We start from the raw sequence: 17380 nt of genomic DNA on the forward strand, positions 1-17380 counted from the left end.
AGGACAGAATGAATAGATTAAACCAAACAAACTATGCATATTAACTGCTGCCCTTTCCTTTGTTTCATCTAAAACAGGAATAGGTCTCGACATCCTCACCTCCAAACCATTTTAGAGTGTAACAGTTATTCATAGATACCCTAAACAGAACCTTTGTGTAATTCTCAAGTCTTTGACCCAATGATAAGGACTGTGGTGCTTGGAATCAATATGGCCTCAGATTTCTCTCTACAATTACTATTCTACAATGTAATAATTCCTAATCCAATCACCATATTACAATCTTGCCAGTGGGAGATGATGTCTGTGTGTTTAGTTCAAAGTTTCTATGCCTATTTTGATTTTTTTTTAAAAAAAATTCCTCAATTAAATTCCTAATATAGGGACTATATTTCCTTCTTTGTCCTAAAAATGTTTTATTCATGGGAAAGATTAAAACAAACACTCAGTCTAGATATGGTGATTAAAACATACAGTCAGCATGCTCAAGATTCAACATCTGTTTTTCAGGTTACAAATCTCCAGTTCTGTCTTATTAGCCTTCTCTGCCAATATTCCACATTCAGAAATTGGTATTGAGTGATCTGTTTTTTTCTTCCAAAAAAATCCAACAGATGGAATTAGTTTTAAATTTTAACCAAGTTTGACTTTTTAAAAAGTAATTTCATCCTTATCCGTCATGTTCATAACCCCTTCAAATCAAAGGAAAATTAAATATGAAAGTAACTTCCTGTTGTTATGTAGGCATTTACCTCAATTTCATCTTCCTGCATACACAACAAGATGCCAAAGCCAAACCTTCCTGTGGAGGAATGAGTCCTTAAGTGGTTATATACTTCAGAGTCAAACTCTTCTACATAATTCTACAGCAGAGTTTCTCAAGTTCACCAGCTTTAAGAGGTATGGACTTCAACTCCCAGAATTCTCCATGCTGGTTGGGGAATTCTGAGAGTTGAAATCCCCACCTCATAAAGTTGCTGAGCTTGAGAAACTGCTCTACAGGCTTTTGCTCTCTGTTCTTGGATGTCCTTATACACAGGATAAAAAATATTCCTAGTCAGTCGTGCTGACTAAAAAATGTTGGCATTAGTAAAAAATTGAGGTCTTTACGGCATTGTACCAGAAAATCTATAATACCTAAGAGAGTAAACAACTGAGAAATCTAGTTATGAATATGTTTTCTAACTGCCAGAAACATCAATTTCTTTATTTTTTTTTTTGTGGTTTTAACACTGATTGGAGGCAATTCTTTTAGATGGCTGCTAATAACCTGTAGGTTATGTGAAAATGTCAAGGCTTGGAGTAATTGTAACACTAAGAGCCGTATTATATTTCACTTATACCAATGGATAGTGCTTTACCTGGTGAATTTGTAGGAATTATTAATTTTGTCTTTGTTGCTATATTGTAGCGCATCAGTTCTCCTTTATCATCAATCCAGTAGAGGAATCCTCTTTTCCAATCCATGTCCTGAAAATAAATTATTTCTGGCCATTCAGGTATCAGGGGTTGATGCTGCTGAACTACGCCTTCTGGTCCAAAATGCACTTGGAAAATTTCATGGTCAGTAGAATACACAACTTTCAACTCTGTCAAAGTACACAAATGAAGAATATCACTTTGGATAATAACTTCTCCAGCCATTCAAGCACCAAGAAAATTCACTTAACATTGCACCTAAGAATCACAGAAGCTTTTGGCTTTCTATATCAACAGCTGACATTAGTGCTTCCTTGAATGGAGAACATATACATAATGGTCTGGTTTTTAGTTATAAACCATTCTTCAGAGGACTTGAAAATTGTTTTCTCAAAAGAAATTAAGACATGGATAAACATATTCTGTTTATTTGTATTTTTTGGAAAATCTGCTGGCAAGGACTAGCTATTAACCTTATTGCCATTGGCTTTTGTTATATTAAGATAATGGATGACAAAGTAGGCTCAGGGGATCAAAACTACAATTGGATATGATAGGTGGGTACCCAAACCATCATTAACCTCTCTCTTTTCTGTCAACAGCTAAAGCATATTTAGTATCTGCATCACATCACAACAGCTGACGTCTAAAATACGATGCTTATACGAGTCGCAAAACTAGTATTTAAAAGGTCAAGAGAGAGTTTCCACCAATCTTCCAGGGACTTATGGTCTTCCAGTTGCATCCAAGAATTATAGACCTACCTCCACATTCACCAGAAGCTAGTAGAAAAGTATCCTTTGGACAGGCGCATTTGTAGCCTTTGGGATGAACTGGTGACAAAAGACAAATGTGGCTGCACACTCCTGGTAAACATGCATTTGTGTTATCTAGAAATCAAGGGAATATGTTAGTATTCAAGACTAATTAACCTCTTCTCCAAACTATGTAATTATTCAGCATGGCATGTGAATTAGGGCTGTACAATGCTTTGGATTCAAAGGAAAGGATGCTCTAGAGCAGAGCTATCAAACTCATGGCCCATGGGCCGGATACGTCATGCACTGGCCACGCCCACACCAGTTTAGCGAAGGGGGGGAAGTCCCGATACATCATGTGACACCGCCATGATGACATGCCCTGACAACCCTGCTGTAGAGCATATGTGCAACACTTGGCTACAATGTCTTAAATTGCAGACATATGGTACACAATCAACTCATGTGCTCTGAAGCAAATTTTGCCTTCAAACCTAAGTGCTCCATAATTCTAGCATGAACCCAATAAAAACCTTTCAACCTTTGGCTCAAATGAAGTTGCTTTAGATATATCTCCTGGTTGCCTCTTCGACCTCCCCACATGTTCCTGATTATCTTTTAATCCAATCACCAATATATAATTCTCCCCAAGCACGTTTATTACAATTGCTTATGAATTCTTACAGTGTATCCCAGAAACACCCATGGGGGAAGAGAATGCAGCGGTAAATTATTTTTCTTACTAACTCAGCCCTGCTTATGGCTTGCCAAAGAGATCAACTTACTTAGTGACTGCTGTAGCTCATGCAATACTGTGAATGAAGAGATCGAGGTGTTCAGCAGTATACCAACACTGGGAGAGGTGCGAGATGCATAATACAAATGTGTTGCAGTGCTCCAGAAGAACAGATTTTCAAATACAGCAAGTCCTCGGGGATCCTGATTTCTCAGGATTGTATCAGGGAAAGTATATCTTCCAGAACCATCTACTTTTATTGTTTCAATAGACTAAAAAAAAAAAAAAGCAATTTGAAAACAGCATTCAAACTTACAGAAGTATTACTCATTGCTTTAATTCAGTAGCCATGTTTTCTGATAACCAAGGCAATTCTGTACGGCATTTTTTGCTCAAATTCTTCAGATCATAGGGTTTATACATTGTGGCCCTCTATATGGATTAATGCTAGCAATTCAACCGTAACCCTAACCCTTTCATATCCTCATTTGAGGACAATTCTGCAGAGGATTAGATCAATTCAGTAAAATATTTTTGCTTCTGAACAGACATTTAAAAGAATTGTTCGGCCAGATTGTTTACCCTTATGCAGCAGGATTTTTTTTTATTTTATTCCCTGAGCATTTTCCAAAGTAATCTAAAAAGCCAAATAAAAATACTTTTAAGGTTTTCACACAGTTTACTATCAATGGGAATATAGCAAAAATAATAAGGATCATTTCAAATCTATAGCCCTCTGAACCCTTAGTATTAGTCATATATAAAACTCTTTGTACAGATTGTCATTCTATGACCCCTTTGCTTGGCTCCCTAATGAAATAGATGGACTGCAACAAGTTTAAAAATGTAATGGTTTCCCTGAGTAGAAATATCAAAAATTGATATACAGTATTAAAAACGGATTTGTTTTCATAAATCGAGAGAGAGAGAGAGAGAGAAGGAGGGAGGGAGGGAGAGAGAGAGATGCAAACCATAGGTAGCTTTGCATTTGGAATGGGCTGAATTGCACACCTTTTTATACATACTGATCCAATAGAGTCTATTAGTGATGTAATCAAGAGTCAATCCCACAGGCTCTTCGGCAATTAGTACCACAAGCTCATGTCTGTCTGATCCATCCATCCCTGCGGCTTCTATTACAGCCCCGTCCTTTTCACCACAATTCACCCAGTACATGTATCTGTGATAAGACAGAAAACCAGAGCAAAATGCTTCAAGAGAAGTGGTCTTGAAATGTGACTCTTCAGTTACTCATCCAGTTTGTTCCCACACATTAAAGACTTACGCACTCTTAGATCAGGATCTTCTCAGGAGCTGAGCAACACTATGTAATGTTGTATAGTATCACAGGGACCAAAAATTAAAAGGAGTTAAATGTTTATCAAATGTTTAGGTCTAAAAATTTCTGAGATTACACTACAGGCAGTCTTTGATTTACGACCACAATTGAGCCCAAAATTTCTGTTGCTAAGTGAGGCATTTATTAAGTGACTTTTGCCGCATTGTACGACTTTTCTTGCCAGTTGTTAAATGAATCACTGCAGTTGTTAATACCATGGTTCTTAAATGAATCCGATTTCCCCTTTCGCTTCGCTTGTCACAAGGTCTGAAAAGTTGATTATGGGACACTGCAACCATCCTAAATATACACTGCAACTATCATAAGCATGAGTCAGTTGCCAAGTGTCCAAATTTTGATCACATGACCATGGGGATGCCACAATGGTCATAAGTGTGAAAAACAGTCGTAACAGTCACTTTTTTTAGTGCTGTTGTAACTTTGAATGGTCATTAAACAAAGTGCTGTAAATTGAAGACTAACTGTATGTAAAGATTTGGGATTCCAGCCCTAAAGGCTTATGGAATTTCTGGAGAGAACGGTGAAATCTTACTGAATTTGGTGATCTCTTGAAACTCGGGGCATTTTTAATAAATAGGGTCTTGATGTTATATGGTCAGGCATGGTACTGACAGGCATCATGTATGCATGAAATTATATCACTATGACAACACAGTAAATATAATAGCGTCTATTCTGGAACTTGTACCTTTTTTCTGGAAATGTAATCAGCTGCTCCGGTATCAGATTTTTCTCTAAGACCTTTACATAGCCCCTACCGTCATTCAGACCAGCAAAGATGGCACGAGGAAAATGGCTGGCCCAGTATAACTGCCCTGTGAACCAGTCTACAGAGATGCTGTTGACACCACTGACATCTATAGGCAAAATTAGAGAAATTCAAGAAGACAAAATATGGGAAGAGACTCTTGAGTTTTTGTTATAGTCCATCTGTAACTTGTAGGGTGCTATAAACACCCTACATAAATAATCTTCTGTAAGAGAACTTTTTTACAACACTTCTGAGGCTTAAGAGGTCTCTGTAATGTTTTGCTTGCTATTTCACCTTTCTGTAAATTCAACTTCACGATAATAGAATATATTCCATTTAATGATTATGTCTTTATCAATGGTCATCTTCTATTATGTAGAAAATATAGAAAATGTTGCATTTTTATCATCAGATTTTCTGTACAGTATTTGGGTTTAGGAGAGTTAACTGGAAAAATCAGTGCCTTGATCAGCCCTTGACTTACATTACACATTGGTCTCCTCAAACTATCAAAAGTTGGGGAAATTTGCTCCATATTGGGGAGGGAGAGAAAGATTTGGGGGTTATTATAGGGGATTTATGCCATGGCAAGCTTTGAGGCACACATTTTGCATGTTAAATCTCAACCTCCTCAGAAGGAAAAAAATCCTTAATTTTTACTCCCACATATTCCGATAGGCTCTAGGAATTGTGTTCAGTTCCAAAGGAGTGCCACACAACTCTATGTGAAAAGACAAATTGAGGCACCGTTGACTGTAAAAGTAGTGTTGACAGATTTAAAGCTCATCCCAAAGAAAAGTAGGATTCACCTAGAACTGAAGCTGAACGTTGCTTTTGCTCAAGTGTAGAAGCAAAAATAAAGTAAATACAGAAGGATTAATTTTTGATTCTGGATTTACCCGCAGTAAACAATTTTACCTGGATAAAGAATCATCTCACTTTTTCCAGACACATAAACATGCAGTTTTTTATCTTCACCAACCCAATAATAGCTTCTCCTTAACAGGTCATAAGCAACAGAGACAGGTTTTGTTTTTGTAGATACTAGAATCTCCAGGTGGTGCGTCTTTAAATCCAGGAGAACAAGACCTTGATGTAGCGTAGTTAGTAGCATTTTGGTATCACCATCTGAAACAAAAAAGAACCTTTGCTCTAAGTCTAAGACATAGTCAAACTCAGCCATCCCAATCTGAAGCCCTCTTGATCTGAGCTGGCACTGCATCTCTTAGGATTCTTAATCAGCTAACAATAAGTAGGATTTAATTGTGTCTCAAATTACTTGTAAATTCTGACTCCTGTGAAACTAAGAGATCTCATTTTTTTCAGCCCCTTAAACTCATTGCATGCCAATTGTACTGTACACTGAAAGCTTACCTATTACACTGCAAATGGTTCCATTGAAGAGTTCATATCCTTCAACACAATCACAGGTAAAAGAACCTAGTGTGTTCTTGCACAATTGATTACAAGGACTGTATGCTGTTTCACATTCATCAATATCTGCAAAGAACAAAACATGCTGTTGAAAGTTGCTATAAATTGTAAAGGCAGTTACATCAAAAGTTTAATCATTTATAGATCATTTATAATGTTAAAACATTAGGTGTACACAATAAACCTGGGAAGACCCTGGAAAAAAATAATCAAGCAACATATCTGCAAACACCTAGAAGCAAAGTTATAACCAGAAGCCAACATGGGTTTGTCAAAAACAGATCATGCCAAACAAATGTTATTTCATTTTTTGACAAAGTGACAAAATTAGTGGACCAGGCGAAATGCTTTGGACATAGTATACTTGGATTGAAGTAAGACATTTGACCAAGTAGACCACAACCTACTTCTTGGTAAGCTAGAAAAATATGGAATAGACAGCATCACCACCAGATGGATTCATAACTGGCTGACAATCTGCACTCATCATGTAATCCTTAATGGAACTACAACTACATTGGCCAATAAAGAATTCAATGCAATGCAATGCAACGCAACGCAACACAAAGCAACTCAACTCTACACAACTCTATTCTATTGAAGGAAATAAGCAGTGGGGTACCCCAAGGTTCTGTCTTAGGCTCAGTACTCTTCAATATCTTCATAAATGATTTAGATGAGGGAATAGAAAGAGAACTCATCAAATCTGCAAACACCACCAAGCTGGCAGGAATAGGCTAAAAATCCAGAAGGATCTTGACAGACTTGAACACTGGGCCCTATAATTTCAGTATAAAGTACGGTTTTGCACTTAGGCAAGAAAAACCAAACGTATCGGTATAGAACTAGTGTCATGATGGCGAACCTATGGCACGCATGCCACCATAGCAGTGGGCACGCCAGCCAGCTGATTTTCGGGCCTTCTGGGCCCACCAGAAGTAGGGAAACAGGTTGTTTCCTGCCTCTGGAGGGCCTGGGAGGGTGGGGAAGGCCCGTTTTTCTTTCTCACCTGGCTCCAGATCCTCTCTGTGCATCTGGGGAGGGCGAAAACAGCCTTTCCCACTCCCTCGGAGGCCCTCTGGAGGCCTGAAACAGCCCATTTCCCTACTTCCAGTGGGACATGAAATGACTTTTTTGCTGTCCCCAGCCTCCAGAGACACCTAGAGAAACGTCACTTCCTGTCCCACCGGGAGTTGGGAAATGGACCATTTCAGGCCTCCGGAGGGCCTCCAAGGGAGTGAGAAAGGCTGTTTTCGCCCTCCCCAGATGCACAGAGAGGATCTGGAGCCAGGTAAGAAAGAAAAATAGTTCTACCGGGCCATCGCATGCCAGGAGCGGGGGGGAGGGGTTGCACGCACATGTGCAGGGCGGGTTGCATAGAATTATGGGTGTAGGCGCCCGCAAACCTTCCCCACTCCCCCTCCTCCTGGCACGCAATGGCAAAAAGGTTAACGATCACTGAATTAGTGGAACCTGGCTCAATAGCAGCAATTGTGAGAGGGATCTTGGGAGTCCTAGTGGACAACCACTTAAATATATGCCAGCAGTGTGCAACAGCAACCCAAAAAACAACAACAATGCAATACTAGATTGCATTAATAGAGGGATAGAATCAAGATCATGTGACATATTAGTACCGCTTTATAAAACTTTAGTAAGGCCACACTTAGAATACTGCATGCAGTTTTGATCATCATGTTTATAAAAATGATGCTGAGACTCTCAAAAGAGTACAGAAAAGAGCAACAAATATGATTAGGGGGCTGGTGGCTAAAACATATGAAGAATGGTTGCATGAATTGGGTATGTCTAGTCTAGAGAAATGAAGGACTAGGGGTGACATGATGACAATGTTCCGATATTTGAGGGGCTGCCACAAAGAGGAATGAGTCAATCTATTTTCCAAAGCATCAGAAGGCCAGACAAGAAACAATGGATGGAAATTAATAAAGAAGAGAAGCAACTTAGAGCTAAGGAAACATTTCCGGACAGTGAAAACAATTAACCAATGGAACAAGCAGGTTGCCTTCAGAAGTTGTGGGTGCTCCATCACTGGAGGTTTTTAAGAGATTGGACAGCCATTTATTTAGAATGGTATAGGGTCTTTTGCTTGTGCAGGGGGTCAGACTAGAAGACCTTCAAAGTCCCTTACACCTGTTATTGTTATTGTTTAATTGCCTAATACATTAGGCAATTAATGTATTTTCATATAGTTTCTATTTTGTGGTAAGTTCCCATTTCCACTTTAAAAGTTCAGCTCACTCAACTGCTGAATTTGAGGCAGTTCAAGTTGCATAAGCTAAAGTAGTCAGTTCCTCAGTATATATTTATTACAATTTGCAATTGAGAATATCTATGAATCTAGCTCAGGGATTGTCCCTTTGCATTCATACCTGAACAGTTTTGACCATCAGCAAGAAGTTCCCAGCCAGCAGCACATGAACAATTGACACCCCAAAATGTCTCTGTACATTTCTCCATGCAGCCACCATTATTCAGAGAGCATTTTTTGCCTAAAAAAAAATAGAAGCAAGAATTACTCCCCCGTTCAAGTCTTGATTAGTGAAAAGTAATATTAACAGATCATGCTGTTAGGGTTTATTACCACAAGACCGGGGTTCATCAGTGCCATCCAAGCAATCTGCACCACCATTGCACATTAGAGATTCCAAAATGCATTTCCCTTGATCACAATGGAACATTGTTTCAGGGCAGTGAGCTGTATTCCAGAAATTTAAAAAAAACATGTTTATATACGGTTCACACTGATTGCAAGTCAATCTGTCACCAACATAAATTCATATATCCTTTTCTGGAAGGCTATAACCTGTTTTCTCAAAGTGAGACTCACACAGTATGTTCTAGCCATAAGCATGTTCCAGTTGAACAGTAGGGAAAATGGTATATTCTGAACAAATGGATCTATTATCTGGGGAGTGGGGCAGACTTTCTTCTACTATGAATGTTCAGTCAGAGGCTGGATGTTCCCCTTTCAGATATACTTGAATTCCTGTTTTGAACAGAGGATGGGACTAGACAGACAGACTTCCCTTCCAGCTTTGTGACTGTGGACAAGTACAAAAAGAACTCTACTCGAGCCTGGTACTGTCCCCATGTGCTTGGAATTCACTTCCTAGAAGCCTCACATTAGCTGGTTCCCACTGATGTTCGCTAATGGTAACATCTTCTGGGGTCATCCAATTTTCACGGCACAAAAGTAACAGTAAAGCGAATGGTCTTCATATGACTTCAATGATGGTTGGGCAATACAATAAAAATGCTCTAAGTCACCAGTGGGAAAATGGCCCAAAACTTCCACTAGCTTCCAAATAACAAGTGATACAACTGTGTTTCTAATTCTTTGGCACAGGCATGTATATGTTAATCAAACAGACCTACAAACCAAAGTATTGTAAGGACCTGCCTCAGCTACCTTCTCAAGAAAGTAAAACTCTTGAAGCAGATTTTATTATCCAACCATCTGAAGAGTTTCATATAAGATTAGTTCAAGAGCTGATCTCATAGCCTATGTATTTCAACTTTGAGGGCACTAAGTAAGATACTTAGTTTGGGTTTCTGAATTAAATAGATTGTTGATACCAAGTCCAGTTGTTGATATGCTTAAGGAAATGATGCAATTACCAAACTCATTTTATTAGGATTGCTATTCAATTTAACACATAATAGCTGGACAAGTTACAAGTTACTGATATTTAAGATGCACAGTTAAAACCTAATTCTGGAGAATAAAACATGGTTACTTTTCAGCTGCTTTTTCACAGCAAGTATTGTCTTTGACCTACTACTTTTCAAAAAAGAAATGCCACATTAAAAAAAAAACTAAATTATTTTCTTGTAAATCATGAATTCAAGTCCTCCGACAGTTTACCCATTGCCACTGTAACTACATAGTCAAATAAAAGATACTCTTCTTATTAAAATAAAAAGCAGTAAAACACATCCATAATGGCGTGTGCCACCACAAGGTAGGAAGAGAAAGGAGCTCAAGTTCAGCTTCCCAGGCCTAAGTTGGTCAATTAAATCAATACATTTACTGTATCTCTGTAGAAGGAATATTCAACACTAAAGTTCATAAAATTCATCTCAGGAGACAGGAGTATTTTGCTTACAACATAAACAAGGGAAGCAAAATAAATTTAAGTTTATTATTACTGTGAAATACAATAATCTTGTTTGAGGTTTATATATTAGATCACTGCTTCACTGTTATTGTGTAATTAATACTATTTGTAATAGGTTGTTTATATCCCTCTTGTGGTCTGTCACTCAATAGCAGTTTTTCTCAGCCGTGATAATTTTAAGTCATGTAGTCTTTAACTCCTAGAATTCCTCATACTGGCTGGAGAATTCTGGGAGTTGAAGGCCACCATGCCTTAAAAGTTACCAAGGTTGAGAAAAATTGTTCTCTAGTAGGGGTGGGGAACGATGGCCCTTTTATGACTTGTGGACTTCAGCTCCACGAGGAATTGTATTGGATATGTATTCTTTGCTACAATGAATTAGTTGAATTTGTATACATTCATGGGTAGATCAAGTTGCTTACCACAGAACTCTTCATCCGAGTGATCCCCACAGTTGTCAATGCCATTGCACTTCCAGTCTTCCATAATACAGACTTTGTTCTTACACTGCCACTGTCCAGCTAAGCAGCTACTGGGTGAGCAGTTGGTTTCATCCGAGCCATCTATGCAGTCCACATGATCATCACATACATCCCATGGATTGATGCATTGATTGTGGCTCTGGCATGGAATTTTTTTCTCTGCACATACTAAATTAAAATTATAATATCAGAAAAGACCATTTCCTCCCCTCCTCATTCATTATATTACTGGCATAAACTGGACAGCCGTGATTTCTACTATGAAGCAAACTTTGTAATGACTACATTAGAGAGGTCTATACCATTTTCAAAAGAGGTGAGGAAAGTTCCTTTTGCCTGTCCAGGACAGCAAAAAGAGTTTTGGAACTGCATGGAAAACCCAAGCATTGTATTTTGTATACATAGGACCCCATAATTAGTTCTTAGTATTTTTAATTAAGGACCGCTAGTAGGACATTGAACAAATCTTTGCCTCTAAATCCTTGAAAAGATTGGGCTATATGACTTTACTACATATTATTATATAAAATTGTTCCATATTTCAAAAAACAAACAACCCCCCCCCCAAGAGGTCTTCTACTGTATGTTCATGTACAAGACTACTGAAATGATCTTTAGAGACAAATCTATTTTCTTTGCTAAGGGATTTTCTTTCCCAATCTTAAAACATTTTTCACGGGGTTTTTTTTCTTTGAGAAATGTTGCATCTCAGTTTTCATAATTCCTAACCAGCATAGCCAACATACCTAAAGGAAACCAAGCTAAAGAGGCCTGTATTATCATCTATAGCTAACAATACACCTTCAGGCCAAAATTCCAGTTGCAACTCATGTCCCTTAAAATACAATTTACCCTCACCTTCTTGAAAGAAATATGCTTCAAGATGTTTAAGAAGTAGCAACCAGAAAAGCTGCATAGAACTACAGTAATTTTGTTTTCTTCACAAGAGTCACAATGCTGGACTCTTGATCCAAGTTTCTAAATGTTAGTTAGCAGGGCAGAAGTAGCCAAGAGAGGCATGAAGATAACTCCCTCAGCAGCCTACTTTAGTTCCTAAAAAAGAGAAGGTCTTCTAAAACAATCTCCCCAGCAGCTGTTCAGGTTAAACTCAAGATTAATAACAAAAAGATGTGACAGACCCGAGTACTCAAGATTCAGAACAAAAATGGAGAGTTTTCAAAGGGGGAGAAATGAATTTTAAAAACCTTTTACGTTATTGCTTAGATAATTAACACCATAATTACCCCCAAGAAACAATTGCACTTCTTTTTGATGACATGGTGACCACTGTTTGACTCTGCATTTTGAATACTTTTCCTTGGCATGGGAAGTCTTAATTTTCTTGCCTCTATACAATATCATGGGGCAGACCATGTTTTCAGGTCTGTCATCACTGTTATTTCCTAGTATTTTTCTACGTAAACTGTTGCTCTGCTCTGTCTTTACAGTAACAGAGTGTATACCATGCAGGTTCTATGCTGCAGATTCAACAGCTAAAGTTACCTCATCTAGCATAAAACAGTTCCCAAAATAAAGATGATCTTTTCTTTCACACAAGTATCTGTCTGCAGAGTTCTTTTTACAAACACAATTCTCCAAATTGTGTTAAATTTATATTTACCGACAAAAAATTAACACAAAAAATAGTTTGTCGCGAAAGCGACTCTCTGTGAAGGCTTCTGGATTGGGGCTGAAAGGCGAAAGGGGAAGGGGAAGCAGTATGCTCTGTCCCATATTTGGGTAGACCAGGTTGCCCTGATAAAAAAACACTTAATTCTTCAAATTGTATTTTTCTCTCTACAATTACTTTATCGTTTATGATGCAGCTGCCTGCCTTTTTCCAAATTATACCTTATCTGTCAGTTTCTTTTTTAATAGCAGTGTCATGAAGGCAGCCTGTTTGGGATTTTAAATGTAATACATACCACAATTCTCTTCATCCGTGCCATCCAGGCAATCGCTGGTACCATCACAATGCCACTTAGCAGCAATACATGTTCCATCTTCACATTGCCAGGCATTTGGGTCACCACCACATTCTACCACTATAAAGGAGGAGGAACAAAAAACAGGCTCAATGATTTCACTTAGATTCACCTCTAAGAACTGCTCTACAGAAACTGTCCCCATTAGGTCTATAGAGATTCTCAGTCATCTAGGTCATGGTTGTCCCAAAGGTGCTTTTTCAGGTTTTGTCCCAAATAGGATATCCCCTGGTGGATTGGGACAGACCTATTCAGAAGTCCCAACTCCTGGAGATGCTCTTTCCTTCATTAGAGTTCTGGGACTACAATTCTATAAAGCACAGTGCTAATCTATGAGAGAGCTGTGCAGGAGGATTTGGTTAAACAAGTTGGTTTATGAAGTAGTTACCACAATAGGTATGCCTCAGTCAAGAGCTCAAAGTTAAACAGATTCTACAGTTCAAAGGAGAAACAGCTCTCATCACTAAAACCATCCACTAAAAACTGCTCCCGAAGATGCAAACTGCTCCCGAAGATGCCAATGAGCAACGTTACATCCTCTATTCCATGGGAAGCTGATGCCATTGTATATTGAGAATTCAAAATAATCAGTCGGTCCATAAAGGCAAGCTGCCACACACATGCAGTTATGCCATGGAGGGGCATTCTGTTCCTGGCTGACTGCTCATCCAAAGAGCTCCTGCTACAGGGAAGCTGGAAAGGCCAGTCCTGTCTAACCTGGTTATCTTGGACGAGATGGACCATAGTTCTCAACTCCAGAAAGTGCAATTTACAGCAATGCTGTCTAGGAAAAGAGAGTTCCCGTTCAATGCAAATCAAAGCCACCCTGATTATTCCATTATAAGCTTACACTATCCAAGCTGATATGTTTGATCAATTATTGATGCTTTATCAACACTAATGAGTCCATGGTTTTATTTTTTCTTGTCATTTTGCAAACAGCTAGCATGAATTACTGTAACCTAGTTAAAAGCTCATTGCTGTATTTTAGGGATTGACTAATAGTATCAACTTTAGCCAGACATCCACATAATGTCTTTTATTCACTTTTCATTGCTAAGTCTTATCAAAATTGGATTTTTTTGGGGGGGGAGATTGCATACACCACAGAACATGGCAAAAGTCATAGCAGAGTAAAGACTACTAACATTAGGAAATTATTCAACATCTTGCTTTGTAAACTCAACTTAGCTTTTCGACAATTAATGGCATGGCAAAATGTCAAATTAAGGAGTTCCAAATGGTTTGGATAACTATCCCAAATTACTTGCTATTACCGTAGTCATGCTGGTCTGGTATGTTGAATTTATAGACCAGAACATGTGGAGGACACTAGAGGTTATGCAATTAACATTGCTTGTCTTACTTTGATCTGTCCTATCAGATAAAAGGGCAAAGGTCTATGGAGATTATTGCATTGCTTTACAGTTTGAAATTCCTAGATAAGAAGAGAGATAGTCAATCAGCACCATACTGGCTATAGCTGATGGCAAATGAAAATATCTCAAGAACAGATTAATTTTATCCAGAATTTCTTTGAAACATTAGACTTAGAATTTATTTGAACATGGCTCTCTGGAATGAGTATCTTTTCCTTTCAATTATGGTCTGGTTCAGGTTCCCCACATATGTACAACAATTTATTTCCTAGGTAGGTTGGGCCTCTATTTATCTGGTGTTAAATAGTATGTCCTATATACCTGGGCTGTGGCATTATATAGGCTAACCTTTTACGTCACCGCATGCTGACCTGCATGCCGGAAATGGCATGCAAAACCATCCCGCCTGGATCGCACAGCCTCACTGGCCTTCATGCATGTGGGAGCGCCCAAACCCGGAAGAGCAGAGTTCCATTGCGCCATGCGCACACTGGCACCGTTTGGAAGAGGAGCCAGCGAGGCCGCGCATCCCACGTGGGATAGCTCTGCATGCTGCTTCTGGCACGCATTCCATAGGTCCACCAACATGGGTACAGACTGAAGCCGGAAATATGGCTTTTGGGGAGGTACAAAGTTAGCTAACTAAAACGAGCAAATTTAGGCATGGACTTGCAAGAAGCAGCAGACATGGACCCAGGTTGGAAAAAAAAACATGCTATTCAACTAAGAGCAATTAAAGATGCTTGCAGTGTCTGCTCCTCACCTTTTCAACTTGTATATGTTGAAATAATACTAAGCAATATACAGAACACTCGCCTTAACTGTAGTACTGTTCTTACTTGAGAAAGTAAATAATTGCAAGTATGACCAAGCCAGGACTAGGCAGTTTTGTGCTTGTGTAAACTTCCTTTGGGGCTTCCTGGTTTATTTGCCCCAACAAAGCAGAACACCAATCTTCCCTCTTCTCTTTGTACTGTATTTTAGAAGTGAGCTGCCGCAGCCCTGTGTTTTGCCTGAGGTATGTGCACTTGTTCCTTCCCCAGCTTCAAAAATGTGGTCGAAGTGTATAAATTAGCCATCATCACTCCCTTTTACAAACCGCCACAACTATTTTATCAGAATTAATAACCTATCAAAAATTCCAACATTCTCACCAGATTAAAAAGGTTTCTCCCCACCCCACCCCATTCCTCCAAATATGGTACCTTTCAAGTCAGTGCCCAAATGTTTCTTAGCCTTCAACTGGCTGGAATGCCTTTGAAGAACTTACCACAAAGTTCATCTGAACCATCAGGGCAATCTTGTTCTCCATTACAAAGCCATGAGAAAGGAATACACTTATCTCCACAAACAGCTTGTAAGGTAGCATTACAAGGTCTTCCATCTGAAAGAACAAAAGCACAGGATCAAAAACAGTCAGCCAAAACCACATAAGATTTCAGCCATGAGTACATGATTAAGAATTTTTAGGAATCAGTACTGAAATGTGGCCCAATGGTCAATTAAATCCAGAGAATCACCATTTTCATGGTAGCAATCCATTTTATTAATTAGTAAAATTAATAGTAGCTATTCTGACTCAGAATTATGTAAGTAACTGTCCCCAAAGGCCTGGATGAAGAGACACTATAACTTGGGGAAGTCTGATTCCAAATATTTCTATGCTGTTGTTTGGGCATAATGCTATTTGAAATGTATTTGGACACCCCTGGTCCTTCTTAAAGCAACTCTGCTTTTCCTGGAGGCACAGCTGCCTCCCATCCAAAACAAGGCCTCTGATTTAAGGTGATCTTAACAGGAGTTAATGCAGACATCACACTCCAAATCAGAGTTTGTCCTTTGAATCAGGATTTCTGCACAGCCATTTTTCTGAAAACCATCAATGCAGGAGGCATTCAAAAAAGATCTAAACAGCAAGCCCCATTAAAAAGAAGTACTGAGTATTGTAATATCAGTTTAAACCAGAGATGACCAACCTTGGCAAGTTTAAGACTTGTGGACTTCAACTCCTAGAATTCCCCAGGCAGCCATGCCAGCTGGGGATTTTTGGGAATTGAAGCCTACAAGCCTTAAAGTTGCCAGGTTTGGACATACCTGGTTTAAACCATTAAGTTAGAATGTGGCCCCTTTTTGATAGCTAAAATTAGGGCTGAAATATACTTCCAAAGTCCCTTACCAATGAGCCCAACAAGCAGGGCTCTCCCAACAAGAGTCCTCCGAAATTTCCAGAAGGGAGCCCTAAAAACAGACAAGAACTCACCCACCCAACCTACTTTACCACTGAATGATATTCATGAACTAAAAGCTATACAGAAAAGACCCCAAAACACTAAAAAGCCAATAGCAAATATGCAGTTTGCAAGGAAGCTACATAGACATGTCCATGTAAGTTGAATGGTTCCTAAATCAATAACCCTGAACCTAATATGGTCATTACAGTAAAGGTACATGAATATCAACTGAATCTTACACAAATGAGGCTTACTCTCAAACCTTGCCACTCCCAATGGTTTTATTTAAGAGCCCCCTGAGAGATTTTCTGCACTATTACTCTAAACTCCTTGATACCTGTGAATGGCTGGAATGAAGTCAGCCTGGGAAAAAAAAAACCTGCCAGGATTTTAACCCTTTCCTCTACTTTAATTACAATGATGGCTGACCTTCTATCCAGGCCATATTTACCCACTGTCCCTGACTGGTAGATTCTGCTTCTTTACCCTTCCTGGATAGATAAAAAGTAAAGACCATAACTTTACTTGTAAGTAGGTTCCCACGTTTGGGCTGGAAGGGGGAAAAAAAGGCAAAACTATCAGTTTCCCCCATTTAAATAAAATTAAAACAAGCAAGCCTATTTTTTTACTGTTTCATCAATAAACTCCTGGGGGTGGGGGGGGGAGCCCATTGTTTCTTTGTATCGTTGTTTAAGTAAGCTAT

At 38.9% G+C, this 17380-nt stretch overlaps 1 protein-coding gene across 1 annotated transcript in view; it reads right to left on the bottom strand.

Moving 5' to 3' along the window:
• Positions 1-17380, bottom strand: part of LOC117662038 (low-density lipoprotein receptor-related protein 2-like) — a 64495-nt gene that overhangs the window by 29108 nt on the left and 18007 nt on the right. Inside the window, exons 3-16 of the mRNA XM_087885135.1 lie at positions 16623-16684; positions 15717-15830; positions 14872-15088; positions 13008-13127; positions 11023-11250; positions 9064-9177; positions 8852-8971; positions 6399-6524; positions 5943-6152; positions 4962-5130; positions 3925-4093; positions 2963-3185; positions 2184-2309; positions 1362-1589 (exon numbers count right to left, since the gene is read on the bottom strand). Coding sequence (XP_087741261.1) covers positions 1362-1589; positions 2184-2309; positions 2963-3185; positions 3925-4093; positions 4962-5130; positions 5943-6152; positions 6399-6524; positions 8852-8971; positions 9064-9177; positions 11023-11250; positions 13008-13127; positions 14872-15088; positions 15717-15830; positions 16623-16684 — 2226 coding nt within the window. The remainder of the gene's footprint in view (positions 1-1361; positions 1590-2183; positions 2310-2962; positions 3186-3924; positions 4094-4961; positions 5131-5942; positions 6153-6398; positions 6525-8851; positions 8972-9063; positions 9178-11022; positions 11251-13007; positions 13128-14871; positions 15089-15716; positions 15831-16622; positions 16685-17380) is intronic.

The sequence above is a fragment of the Pantherophis guttatus genome, chromosome 2, assembly GCF_059756535.1.
Source record: "Pantherophis guttatus breed Tessera chromosome 2, ASM5975653v1, whole genome shotgun sequence".
Taxonomy (NCBI): Eukaryota; Metazoa; Chordata; class Lepidosauria; order Squamata; family Colubridae; genus Pantherophis; species Pantherophis guttatus.